Source organism: Sarcophilus harrisii, chromosome 2 (genome assembly GCF_902635505.1).
Source record: "Sarcophilus harrisii chromosome 2, mSarHar1.11, whole genome shotgun sequence".
Lineage (NCBI taxonomy): Eukaryota > Metazoa > Chordata > Mammalia > Dasyuromorphia > Dasyuridae > Sarcophilus > Sarcophilus harrisii.
This window is the reverse complement of record NC_045427.1, coordinates 54,661,776-54,676,297: the sequence shown is the minus strand read 5'-3', so window position 1 is coordinate 54,676,297 and position 14,522 is coordinate 54,661,776. Positions and strand designations below refer to the sequence as shown.

The window sequence follows — 14,522 nt, the reverse complement described above, 5'->3', positions numbered from 1 at the left end:
CAAAAACCCCTTTCACATTATACTTGAAAATAACTCTCCCCAAGTCTTCTCTTTGTGGTTGTTCAAGTCACATATGACTTTCCTTGCACAGATATGCAGTGATTTGCTATTTCCTTCTCCAGTCTATTTTACAGATGAGAGAACTGAGGCAGAGTTAAATGACTTGCTCAGGGTCACGCAGCTAATAAGTGTCTGAGGCTGGATTTGAATTCTGGCAGTCTATCCACTGCTCCACCTAACTGCACTTGTTCACTTCTTTTAATTAGCTCACATGTGACATAATCCAAATCCCTTCACTGTTCTCATTTGTCTTCCTTTTGGTGTTCTCTAGTTTATCAATTTCTTTCCTAAAATTTGGAGGCAAATGTAATAACCCAGAGTTGATATGACCAGGCCCTGGGAAGAGATACAACAGGATAAGCACAAAGACAAGGCTTCATAGCAGTAGTGTCCTGCATATTTTAGCTCTAATAATTCAGCCTTAGATCATCATCTTCTCCTGCTCTTCCTCCTACTTCTCCTTTTCCTCTTTCTCTTTCCATCCTTCTTAACTCCATCTTCTGATGAAGCTTTTCTATTTGCCCACACAAGCCAGAGCTCCCTCGCGGCAAAATGGTGGGAAGGAGGTCTCCCCCTCTTCAAATTCCCATCTAGGTCCTACCTAATGATTTCCATTGTCCCCCTCCATCGCTGTCGTTGTTCTCTGGACCAACACCTGACTCTCTATACTCCATTCTCCAACAGCATCCTTCTCACTTGGAAGACTACTTTTTTCCTGACACTCCTTTCTGTGATCAAATATTCCCTCAACTTTCATTTTAAGGAAAATACAAATATCAACCACATCCACTACTCCTTTTTTCTTTAGGTTCTACTCCTGAATCTTTGGACTTCTTTCTCCATCATGCCCTATTTTGGGGTGCCTTCTCCCATCTCTCCCCCCACTTTTAGCTCACTTTTCTATGTTGACTTTCCTCATCTTCTCGAGGAAAGGGATGGTATTTCTTTTTTTGTGTGTCCCAGCACTTAGCATATAGTAATCACTTAATGGATGCTGGTTGACTTATTTTGAGTTTGCAATATCCTAGAATCCCCTCAGATCCTTTCCCCACAAGCTGCTATTCAGCTATATTTCCTGCATCTTCTATTCATGTGCTTGTGTTTTTCCCCCAAACCCAAATGTAAGACTTTGCTTTTATCCCTATTAAATTTCAGCTGCTTAACTTTGGCTCAATGTCAGAATCTGTCTCAGTCTTTTTTGGGTCCTGATATCCCACTTGTAAAGCATCCCCTCTAGCTTCCTACTGTCTCCAAATTGGATAGCCATGCCATATAGTGGTTTATCCAAGTCATTAGTAAAAATATTAAACTGCTCAGGGATGAGGGCCCATTTGGTTGAAGGCCACCTTCCAAGTTGGCACTGAATAATTAATAGCTTCTCTTTGTATCCAGTCACTCAACCATTTCCAAATCCGCCTAACCTCTGTCATCTGACCCACAATCTCTCCATCTTTTCTACAAGAATAACATAAAAGACCATCACATGCTTTGCTTACATGTAGGCAAAGCTTGCCCGTAGTAACCCAGCTAGTAAATTCTGTCAGAAGAGAAAATGATTTGGTCTACCCATGGTGATCCCCAATTCCTTTGTAGATATTCATCAATTATCCATTTAATAATACATTTTATCTTTTTTTCCCCAAGAATAAAAGTCAAGCTTAATGATGTCCTTATCTCTGTTCTTATCTTCTTCAGACTAAAGGAGACTAGTTAAGATTGTCTTTCATTCTGCCTTTGTATCCCCAATCCCCTGTACAGTAGTAGTGTCTTTCACTTAGAAACATTCTTACTGAATTGAACTGAATTGGCTTCTTGTTGCAAACTCTATTCTTCTTCTTTTTTTTTTTTTTAAATTATGGTAAAATTTGCTCTTCTCCAAACCCATGTCACCTTTCTAGTTCCCTAAGATCTTTCAAATGTCAGTGAAAATGACTCAGTAGTCACATTCAGTACTGAAAAAAAAAATCTGTTTTTCAGTATCTTGGGAGGCAGCTTGTCTGACCGTGCTGACTTGAATTCATCAAAGGCAACGAGGTGCTCCCTTATTAGTCATTGATGTTCTGTGCCTTCCAGTCCAAACATCATTTGCCTTTGCAAAGAAAACAGAACCAAAGTGAGAGTTAAGTGATTCTGCCTTCTGTCGTTCCCCTCTATTCCAGCCATTGGATCTACCCCTTTTTTGATCCTTCTCTTTTCCCTAAGAATAGCTTCAAATTCCCCACAATTGCTGCTCTGTAGGAGCTTCTTGTTTAGATATAGATGAACCCAAAAATAACACAGGGAACAGGGACATCATTGTGTATGTACCCAAATCTTACCATCCCTGATCCTTATTTAAATGTTATATTTAAATGTTATAAGATTTCAGGAAAAGGGGTCTAGGATAGTCAGGGAAGGCTTCCCAAAGTGTCACACCCAACTCTTCATGATCCTATTTGGGGTCTTCTTAGCAAAGATACTGGACTAATTTGCCATCCCCTCTCCAACCCATTTTTACAGATAAAGAAACTGAGACAAATAGTTAAGTGAATTATCCAGAGTCTCAAAGATAGTAAGTCTCTGAGGCTAGATTTGAACTTTGGAAATTGATACAAGCCTAACTGGAGTAGAAAAGGATGGCTACAAAATTATCAGTAACTACAAGACCTTAGAGAATTTAGGAATGTTGGAAATGAGGAAGAAGGGAAAAGACCAAGATAAACCGGGCTTTCTGACCTTATTGGCAGAGAAAGGAATTGTACCGGTCATTGAAGGAAATTGGAAAGTCACAGAGTAGAGCTCATTTTGTGGTGTTAGACACCTGATATGTCTGATTTTAGACATGGCCACTTAGAGTAATATTTGGAGTGAGAAGAGGCCTTAGACATTATCTGTCTAGTCCAACCTTCCTACTTTCCTAATAGGAAAATGGAAGGGACAAAGAGCTTTCCCTGATTCTAATGGAAAATTTGCAGGTCTCAGTATCAAATGAGATGATATTTGTTAAAAAAAATATAAAACAAAATAACAACAACAAAAGCCACTTGGTCCAGTGCCTGGAATATAGTAGGCACTATATAAATGCTTATATCCTTAAGTGATGTTTAAAAAGTTCAAGAAACAATTTCTGAGTAATCAGTTATTTTATTCATTTTATTAATTAAATTATATATATATATATATATCCTGCCTGGAATATAGTAGGCATTATATAAATACTTACACCCTTTAGTGATGTTTAAAAAGTTCAAGAAACAATTTCTGGGTAATTAATCATTTTATTAATTAAATTATATCTATATTATATAATCATTATATAATATCTTACATTATATATGATATATAAATGAAATTATTTAGAAATAATAAATATTTTATTCAACATTTAATTCAAAATTCAAAAATTTATTTGACATTCTCAAATGCCAAAGACCCTCACAGCACAGGAATTAGAGTTTATATGCCTTTGGGTGTTGCTGAGGGTGGCAATCGACTCTGATCCACAATGACTGAAAGAATAAATATTACATGAGAAGTGAGCTCACTCCAATTAGGGGCTGAGAGAATGACATCATATAATTCTTAAACAAAGAGAATATCTCTACTCCTAGCCAGCTTTGGACGATCTAGACAAAGGATCTGCCTTCATCCAAACTTGTTTGAATGGAACACAATAGACAGGAATTCACCTTAGATAAGATGGTCTAGGTGGGGTGAATTTGTGGCAGAGGTCAGCAACTTGAACAAGGAATAGGACTGGGGGGGGGGGAGCTGCCTTTCCTCCATAATTGGTTATTAATAATCATTTCTCTCACTTTCCTTCTCCTGACTGAAATGGAGCCAGATTGAAGCTATTGTTTGGGGTCGAGGAGAAATGCTGTAAAAGGGAAGACTCCTGTTGGGGAAGATAGAGAAATGAGAGACTTAGGCACCCAAGAAAAGTCCGCCATGTCGCAGCCGCCAGAGACGATGGGAAATGCTATCCCATAGTATGAACTTGTGTGTGTGTGTGTGTGTGTTTTGTGTGAAAATAAGGAGCCTGGCTCTGGAAAGGTCAGAGCCCCCGAAGCCGCCAGCCCAGCTTGTTAGGGGGCCGCCAGCCCCAGCTCATTAGAGAAGGCGCCGGTCCCACTCCATCAGCTCGGACACACTTGAATACTCGTGCACTTGAAGTTGATCCTGTTGTAAAGATGTCAGCTCCAGGGTTGGCTCAAACTGTCTCACTGACTTGTAATCCTTCCACCAGATTAGATGAGGATTCATTAGACTGTGGCTGGTCACTCTCTGTCTGGGTTCCTCATGTTATCTCTGACCGTTTGGATGGAACACCAGACAGAGATATGGTAGAAAGGCAGGGAAAGAGATGCAACAAGAGACGGAGGTCCTGGGTCATGATTCTTCCCCATTTCCCCTCTCCTGGAGAAGTGGAGCCCTTTGGGGAGTCCACCAGAGTGCTTTAGACATCCCCTTTCTTTGAGTCTGGAGCCTAACTGGTTTCCTGCAATATATACATATATTTATATATAATATATATTATAACTCAGAACAATAGAAGTTACCTTATGAAGGCAAATGAGAAAAGACCTCTCTCCCCATCACTATCAGAAGCAGACTCAGCTTTCATACCAGGAATGTGAAGTACAATAGACACTTATTGAGCTCCTACTGTGTGCAGAACACTGTAGTGGGGTTTAGTTAAACCCTGGTCCCTGCCCTCAGAGACTCTATAGAAGATTCTGACAGATAAGTATAATAAAATATTATGTGACAGATGCATAGTGAGGTGCCCAGAAGAGACCCTTGTTGGGTTTGCCATTGCGTGTGAAATGGGTTTTAAAGATGATTAGGAGTTTAGCAGCTGGAGAGAGTGACAGGGAGAATTCCAGACATGAAGACCAGTTTCAGCAGAGACATTGAGGCATGAGAACACAGAGAAGGTTTAGCGGGTGTTGAGTGATTCCATTTTAAGAGCAGAGTTTGGGTGGTAGAGATGGTTAGAAAATTAGAGTAATGATAGATTATGAGGTCTGGAATTTATACTTTATCCTAGAGGTAATAGGGAGCCACCAAAGACTTTTGGGCAGAGGAGTGACAAAGCTGGATCTATTTATAACAAAGATAATGCTGGCAGTAGTCTGGTGGAAGATTGAGGTGGAAGAGAGTGGAGGGGATAAATTCTGTGAGAGCTATTTGCAATAATCCAGGCAAGTGGTAATAAGGCCTTTTCTGGGGATGATGGCAGTAGAATCAGAGAAGAGGAAATGAATGTGGCTGATGTTGAGATAGGACCTGATCTTGATTGGCTACAGATGAATGAATGGAAAAGTATATGCAAAGCACTTTGAGCTTGGTACATTGTAGGTGCTTAATAAATATTTATTGACTGACTGAATTCATACACTAATTAGAGGAAGGTGTAGATAACAACAAATAAAAGAGATTTTAGCTGTAAGTGGGAAAGAAAAATCTCATGGACTTTTGAATAACAAAAAAGGAAAAATCTACCACAAAGTCAAGATTTTGAATCCAGTATCCCCGATGCATAGTGGTGACCACAGACAGGGTCCAGTCAGTTATGAGAGAAGGTTAGGGAAGAAAGATAATGAGATAATAGATCAGCTGGAGAGGTCAAAGCAGTGCCTTGAGAAACAGAAAACAATGGATGGATTTCCTAGCTAATCAAGGAGAGATTCAGCTCTGGAGTAATTATTGCTCTTCTGCCCAATCCCTGATGTCTGTCGGAGAGAAGTGCTCACTGCTGAGGTCCTCCTCCCCAATTACCCAAGACAACCAGAGGCCCCTCTTAGTGGGGTTGTCTCTGATCTCATCAAGAAGGATGGGGAGGGGGTTCCAACAGCTCTGCCTACCAGTCTCTGGGGTAACGGGAGAGAAAGGAGGCAGGAGGAACTAAAGTGGGGAGGGGAGGGAAGGATGAGCAGATGGAGCTCATCTGTGTATCCTGGGTACCCATCTCTACTAGGGGGCCATCTCCCTGGAGGAGAAAAGCCAGACACCCAATTGGATTGGAAGTCATCGAGGCAGTTGGTTAGACCAGAAATAAACCCAAGAACCCCATGCTCCTGGAGCCCCACTTAGGCTGAGAAAAACAAGAGTGTGGTGCTGATGTTGAGCCCTTGTATGTTAAGCGTTTGCTTCTGAGCCCCTTGGAAAGCTCACTCAAGTTTCCTGTGTCTTTGCAGACCCCTGAAGCATTCAGAATGAGTTCTGGCTTCATGGGCAGAGGAGGATTACTCCATGAAGGTCTGGGCAAAGGACTTCTTCCTAATGGGAGGCAGTAGACAATTGAAAGAGCTGGGATTTTAGAGTGAGAGGCTCTAAGACTGAATCTTGCCTCAGATGCTCAGACATTGGGGGAATTACTTAGCCTCCCCAAATGTAAAATGAGGCTAAATGACCTCTGAGGTCCTTCTAGTTCTGGAGCTAGTCCGATGATTTATGTGTCTGCTGCTCAGAACTGCTGGAGGAAAGACAGATTGACCTGGGCCTCTTTTCCTGCTAAGTAAGTCTTTCTTACAAGGGCCTGCCTTCCCTGAACTGAGGACAGAGCATTCTGAGGTAAGGGAGGACCCTGGCTGGTCCCACTCTTGGGGAAAAGAAGGTACTGGGAATATGAATAATAGGAAAGATTTTGGAAGACCAGTCAGATAGAAGGGAGATAGACAGATGGAAGCCCATTCTCTGCAGCCAGGCCTGGACTTCACAAAATTTGGGGAAGAGTTGATGTTAGGGAGTGAAAGGCAGGATGCCTCTTTATTACAGATATGGGAGCCAGTGGAAGATAGGAAGTAGAATGTGGGCTCCCTGTGCCCCTAAATTAGTGATCTAGGATATTCACCATGAAAGTCAGGATTTAGGGGAAGCATTTGAAGTTTGGGAGTTATCTATATATTGGGAGCATTACCTGGGGTTGGAGGATTCTCTGTTGAGTGGGAATTATTTAAGTTTGAGCTTTTCTGAGTTTGGGAATTAACTATGTTGGAGAATTCTATATGTGAGGGCATTATCTGGGGTTGAGGGATTCTCTGTTGAGTGGGAATTATTTAGGTTTGGGATTTTTTGAATTTGGTGATCATCGATGGTGTGAAGGTCATCTCTCAGTTTGGGGATTATTTGTGATTGGGATTCTGGGTCTTGGTGTTTATATGACTTTCCATTCTCCTTGCTTCTTGATCCCAAAGGATCATAGTGTTGCTCTTTATCTCCCAATCCTTCGCCTTATGACTTCTTTCTTTCAGATGATGGGAAGCTGTCCTTGGAAGAATTCCAGCTGTTTTTTTCGGATGGTGTCCTTAATGAAGAAGAACTCGAGAAGCTCTTTCACACAATTGACTCTGATAATACCAAGTAAGTCCTTACGTTTCCCCAATATGGGGGTATCTAGAAATATATATATATATATATCCTAGGTGTCCATGGCTTTGTGGCTATGCTTATCAAAATGCATGGGTTTGGGCAAGAAAATAGAAGAGCACGATAGCCATTCTCATATGATTTTCAATTTTCTTTGCTAGTGAAAGGAAGACCATGGGTAGCTTCCCTAATTTAAAAACAGCAGCTTGTTTAAAAAATGCTTTGCTTGACTTTTCAAGGGAATATGTCTAATATATACTGGACTAAATTCACAGACTCTTAAGGGACCTTAGAGGACCCTCATTGCTTCCATTGTGATTAATGGGTCTCCACATCCAAAATCTTCCCCAACCTCTTAAGAGAGAAGATCAGGATCCATTTCCTCAGTATGCTAATGGAGAAATAAAGAAAAGGAATCTCCTAGGAACACATGGATTGGGGTGATGAGCTAGGTATGGTCCCAGAAATCTGTTGCCACCTCACTCACTGTGTAAGTGAGCCATATAACTTGTTGAGATTACTAGGTTCTGAGTAACCCAGCCCATAGACTCATGTAAGTCTTAGATTTATGAGGGATCTCAGAGGCTATCTCATCCCTGATTAAAAATCCTTCCAGCCACCTCCTCAACCAATGGCCCTCCTGGTGACCTTCAATAAAGATTTAAATCTGCTTCTCTCCTCTGGGACCATCCTAAGCCTTCTCTTCTCCAGGATAATCACCCCTATTTCTTTCAAGAGATTATTCCAGCACATGTCTTCTAGTCTTCTCATCTTTCTGGCTTCTCTTTCTTGGCCCATGGCTTTCCAGAAACGTGGAACCCAGAACCAGACACGCCTTGAACAATGCAGAAGATATCTGTCTTTCTAATTACACATACATACATACATACACACGCATGTATGTATGCATATATATGTGTGTGCACATATATACTTATCTATGTATATGTATGTATGTCTACCTATATATATCCATATGCACATAAACATATTTCTATGTATATGGGTGTACATGTCTCTTATCTACCTATCTGATCAATGACTCCCCTCATTCTGGATGCTTTGCTTCTCTTAATGCAGCCTAAAATGGCATTAATCTTGTACCATATTGACCCTTTTATGGGCATTTAGGTGGCCAGTGGGTAAAGGACTGGGTCCAGCGTCAAGGAATTTCATCTTCTGAGCTCAAATCTGGCCTCAGACATTAACTAACTGTGGGACCCTGAACAAGTCACTTAACTCTGTTTGCCTCAGTTCCTTCATCCATACAATGAGCTGGAGGAGGAAATGGCAAAGCCCCCCAGTATCTTTGCCATGGAAATCTCAAATGGGGTCATGAAGGCTTGATCATGACTGAAAATGACTGAACAACAACTCCCTGTTGATTCCTATTGAGTTTATATCCACTGAAACCCTTAGATCTTTTACATTGGACCTCTCCTGAAAGTCTGTCTTCCTAACTTCCTAACTCCAAGTCTAAGGGCTTTCCTTCCTTAACCTAACTTCATAGGACACTTCCTCTGTCCTCCCCATGCACTCTCTTCCCAATGACCTGAATCCCCGGGCCCTTTCTGATCAATGACCTGCACCCATAGACTTTTTTTATTCAGTTCAAAAAACATTTATTCACTTACTACTGTCAGTGAACTAGTCAGCTAGTATTGTGCTGAGTGCAAAGGGCCAAGCACTGAGGACAAAACTAGAACAATCCATGCCCTCAAGAAGCTTACATTTTACTGAGGAGAAACAATATATAGAGATAAGACATTAATTTCCAAGGGAGCTAGAGGAGAGGGGGCAGGAACGTAAGAGATGGCACTTGAGATGATCATTGAATGGATCTAGGGACTTCAGGAAGTGAAAGTGAAGGGGGAAAAAATTCTAGACATGATGGCCATCCCATGGAAAGTAACAAACCATAATGTTGTATATAGGGTGCCCCAAGTAAGCTAGATTGGCTAGAATATAGAGGAAATAATAGGAAATAATTCAGGAAATATGTATTGAAGGCTTTTTGTGAAGGGCTTTAAATGCTACATTTATCCCAGAGGCAATAGAGAGCTATTGAGAATTCTTGAGTAGAGGGACTGACATGAACACTGTGCTTTAGGAATATCAGTTTGATAGGTGTGTGGAAGGAACCTTGAGAGAGGATAATCTGAAATCCAGGAGACCATTGAGCCAGTGGATAAAGACTGGAGATTAGAGAGATGATAGAAACAGCTTTGGAAATGGTAGTAGGGAGGTTAGTTTTGTCGAAGAGAAGGGATACCTCTTCAGAGTAGGAAATGGGAAATAGCTGTTGCTCAAAGTACTTAAGGTATGGGATTAAGAAGAAAAGGGGACTCACAACAGATGGCTTCAGTTTTGTTGGCAAAATATGAGACAATGTGTTCTGCTGAGAGAGTAAGGATGGAGATGATATATGTACCTTGAGAAGAAGAGAAAATTCAGAATGGAAGCCTTGAGAACAAGTGGTGCTTCATTGGGGAACAGTGGGATTGCCATGTAGTGGGAAGGACCCAGTTGAAATTAGTTAACATTTTCATAATGGAACAGTCAACCTGGATGCCTGACTTCTTCTGTCAATGTAAGTCAGTGTACCAGAAGAGGAGGCGAGAAGGCAAAATCGTGGGAATTAGAAAGGAATGAGTATTGATCAAACAAAGAGATCAGAGATTTGAAGGTGGAGCAGTGTAAAATGGGTTAACAATCAGGTCAAGATTAGAAAAAAAGAAGTTTAAGGACAGAAGGGTTGATGACTTGGAAAACAGGGAAAGGTAGAGAAAGGGTGAGAACAAAAAATACATTTAGGGTTGGCCAAAGCACAGGGAGAGATGAAAGAGGTTTTCACTGTGAAGGTGGAACACCAGTGGGTAATGATATCCCTGGAGCTGAGGTGGGTAAATGTTTTATATATTTTGTATCTTTGTGTGAGGGTCTTGAAGCTTCCTAAGTAGATTTCCTTGCTTAGACATTTGGTCACCATCTGGGTGAAATAGATTTTTCCTCCCCTACACAGGACAGTGTCCTGGAGATCAAAGCTTTCCCCTTCTGCTTCTTTGCAGACCCTTCCTGCGTTTCCTGCATAGTATCATTTGGCACCACATATCCTGAATCATTCAGGATGAGTATGTCCAGAACCATTAAAGCTACAGGTGGAGAAAGCCTCCATGATCCATGCATATTTGCTGAGGTCAATTTGTGCCTAACTTTATACTTGGCCCCCTTGAAGGATACAAAATAAATAAATAAACACTTCCTGCCCTCTTCAAGGTCGTAGTCTATTTGAGGAAACAAAACTTAGACAGATATGAAGGCAATTAGCAATAATGTCGGACTGTCAGCTCTGACAGCAGAAACTATTCAATTCAAATCAGGAAACATTTCTTAAGCAGCCTACTGCTATGTTCTAGGCTCTGAAGATAGAGCTACATGAAATAGATCATAGCCCCCAGGAGTTTATTTTTGTATCCCCCTCAGCACCTAGCATGTCAAACTAATAGATAAATAAACAAACAAATAGATGAATGAATGAATGAATGAATGAATAAACCAGAAAATGAATGGGTAAGTAACAAATGATTGATAAAGACAGTAAATTCTGATTCCATCAGACCAGTTTTTTTTTTTTATTAAATAACTTTTTACTGACAGAACCCATGCCAGGGTAATTTTTTACAACATTATCCCTTGCACTCACTTCTGTTCCGATTTTTCCCCTCCCTCCCTCCACCCTCTCCCCAAGATGGCAAGCAGTCCTATACATGTTAAATAGATTACAGTAGATCTTGGATATAATATATGTGTGCAGAACCAAACAGTTTTCTTGTTGCTCAGGGAGAATTGGATTTAGAAGGTATAAATAACCTGGGAAGAAGAACAAAAATGCAAGCAGTTTACAATCATTTCCTAGTGTTCTTTCTTTGGGTGTAGCTGCTTTCCATCAGACCAGTTTTGTAGAAGGATGAATGAATGTTGGATATTGGACATTGACTGGTGACTGAAAAAAAAAACCTCAGGAGAGGGGAAAGAAGAGGGATGCAATGGGAAATTTAGGTGTTGTAAAAAAAATTTAAACTTGAATTTTAAAAATCTTAAAGGTTACAACATATATAAATTAGTGAGTTGTGTGTGCACAATCTCAGAATTCTTTTAACTCCTCTTAATAGAATGATCTGATGCTCACAGGCTGTTCTGTAGATTTCATTTCAAGGCTGGCCAGCTCATTCCTTCAGCCCCATCCTTGGACTTATTCATCCTTCCTTTCTGACTCCTGTATCTGCTCACACCTGCCTCTGAAGCTGCCTGAATCCTGACTTAGTGGTTCTGTTGCTCTTGGATTGCATTCAGTCGTTCCTGATTAAGTCTCTCTCCCCCACGCTCATTTTCTCTTCCCCTTTTCCCTTACTCTCATCCTCCGACGGTGGTGGTTGTTTGTACTTCGTTTTTGAAGAGGACCAGCCATGGTCAGTCACTGAAGGATTAAATTACTTTCTGGCTGATTCCTATAGGGCTTTCTCTTTAATTTAGTCTGAGCCATTGCCTTCATGAGCCTCTGGTCAGCCAGCCAGCCAGGCTCTCCTTGGTTTTCAGAGACAGCTCCGACTCTTTCCTGGGCACCTGATTCCCCTGCCAGCCGTCCAGCCAGGCTCTCCCTGGTTTTCAGGGGCAGTTCTGACTCTCCTGGGCACCTGACTCCCCAGCCCACCACTCCTGACTCTAGCTCTCCAACCCTTTCTTCTGGCCCCCTCTGGCAGCCTTTGCTTCCTTCATCTCCTGCTGTTTTCTCTCTCCGGTTTCTCGACAACAAGTTCCCTCACTCTCCACACCCCCCTCTTTCTGAACTTCCAGTTTCTCTCAGCAGTTTGCATCATGCTCTTTCATCTCTCCCCCCGTGGGGGATACGGTGGTGGGCAATTCTGCGGGCCTCACACAGGCCACCTGTCAGGCATTTCTCGGCGGAGTGGGAACAGAAGCTTGCAGAGGCTCCCATTTGCATTGCCATTATTCCTGACCCCACCAAACGGGGCTGAGCTCAAAGCCACAGATCCTCTCCATCCAGTGTCCAATCTGTCCTGTTTCGCTCCTTGGGTGCTCAGTTCTAAAGGTGATGAGTCAGGAAGAACTCTAGCTTAAGAGTGAAGGTGCAGGACCTGGCTCTGCCATTTCTTAGTCGTATGACCCTGGACTAGTCAATTAACAACTGAATCCTGACTCAATGGTTCTGTTACCCTTGGATTGGGTTCAGTCATTCCTGATTAAGTTCCTTCCCTGAGCTCATTTTCTCTTCTCCTTTTCCTTACTTTCATCCCCAAATGGTGATGGATGTTTATTCTTCAGCATATGGTCAGTCACTGAAGGAGCAGGTTTCCTCATCTGTAAAGTTAAGGGGCTGAGCTTGGTGACCTCTAGGGTCCAATGCAACTCTAATATTCTGTGGTTAGGATGGAATATACTTATGGAAGCTGCCCAGAGACCCCCAGGGTCCTCCCTGAGAACTCTACAGATTTTAACCAATTCTATATGGAAATAATCCCTTCCTCCTTCCTCCTTGTTCATTAGTCACTCTAATGGTAAATCGAAAACAAGAATTCTTTGTCTTTAAGGAGGACCCTCCCATCCCCCAAAATTATAGACTTAAACCTGGAAGGAACCATAGAGACCATTAGATTCAACCCTCTCATTTTGTAGATGAGGAAACCAAGTTTCTTTTTTTAAAGTGATTTCACAGGATCACTCACAGCAAGGATCTGGAGATGTCTTTATTCCAAGATGGGTCCACCATACCATACTGCCTTCCCCCCTTCATTTGGGATCCAAGCCTAGGGGTTCCATCCCAGGGGAAATCATTCTCCCTGTCACCTCTCCCTGGGGTTGGGCAGATTCAGGTTTACTGACTCGCCATTTTTCTCTCCCTTCCTCCCTCCCTCGGCAGCCATGTGGACACCAAAGAGCTCTGCGGTAGGTGCCCCTAGGGTTAATTGGGGTGGGATGGAGGACACCAGAGGGGAGCATGGGGAAAAGCCAAAGATATCTATGGAAATGAAGTTTCCAAACAAAGCTAGATAGGAGGGCCTTGGGGAGAGGAAAAACTGGGAGAAGGGGGCAAGAGGAGCCCCAGGATGCAGCTGGTAAGTGAGGAGTTTCCCAAAGCCAGTGCCATCCACTCTTACTTTCCCCACTGACAGCTTTCATTGCTCCCTCTGCCTGTACCTCATCCATGAATGCCCTCCATCATCCCCCCAATTTAGAGCCATGGCCTTCTCTATCATCCGATGCAAGATCTGAGTACCCTTTGTTTGCTCTCTTCCTGCAGATTACTTTGTGGAACACATGGGGGATTATGAGGATGTCCTAGCCTCCCTGGAGACCCTGAACCACTCTGTCCTGAAGGCCATGGGCTACACCAAGAAGGTGAGAACCAAGCCTTTATTAAGCGCTTACTCTCTATACACCAGTCACCGAGCTGGCGATGCAGAAACTAGGGGCTGGGTTCTCCGGGTCTGGAAGGAGAGCAGTTCCCTCATGTAGGTCCTTCAGGGACCCACAAGCAAAGGGACAAGTATGGGGGAGACTCGCCGTATCCAGGGAAGCCCCATTTTAGGAGGATTCAGAAGGACATATGTGTCCCTGAACCTGGATGCTCAGGACCTCCCTTGTGGCTTGGGGGGGGGGGGTTCATGGCTTGGGTCCTCACTGTGCTGCAGGCTGCCGGTTCCCTGCATCCCTCCTTCCCACGGGGCCTTTGTGAGGAGGTCCACACCGGCTCCAGAGCTCCACAATAGCGATCCACACAGGGGCAGCCCAGGTCTATAATGGTGACAATACCATAACCAGGGGGAGTGATGGGCCCTCCCCCATCCCACTGTCAGGATCTGAACCCCACCATGCCCCTGATAGCTACGGCACAGTGGAAGCACCGTTTGGAAGGAGGTCCCCTGGAGAAGCTCCATGGGTTTGCCAGTTACCCACGGGATAACATACAAGACAGGAGTGCTGGTCCTAGAAGGGGAGAAGATCCGAAGTCAAACCCAGCCTCCAGATGACTTTGGGCAAGTCACTTAACTGTGTGCTTCCGTTTCCCCAACTGTGAGATGGAGATCGCACCG

The 14,522-nt window shown here is 42.8% G+C and overlaps 1 protein-coding gene across 1 annotated transcript in view; it reads left to right on the top strand.

Moving 5' to 3' along the window:
- Nucleotides 1-14,522, top strand: part of NECAB2 (N-terminal EF-hand calcium binding protein 2) — a 47,821-nt gene that overhangs the window by 8,752 nt on the left and 24,547 nt on the right. The window contains exons 3-5 of the mRNA XM_031949234.1: nucleotides 7,296-7,404; nucleotides 13,349-13,374; nucleotides 13,730-13,940. Coding sequence (XP_031805094.1) covers nucleotides 7,296-7,404; nucleotides 13,349-13,374; nucleotides 13,730-13,940 — 346 coding nt within the window. The remainder of the gene's footprint in view (nucleotides 1-7,295; nucleotides 7,405-13,348; nucleotides 13,375-13,729; nucleotides 13,941-14,522) is intronic.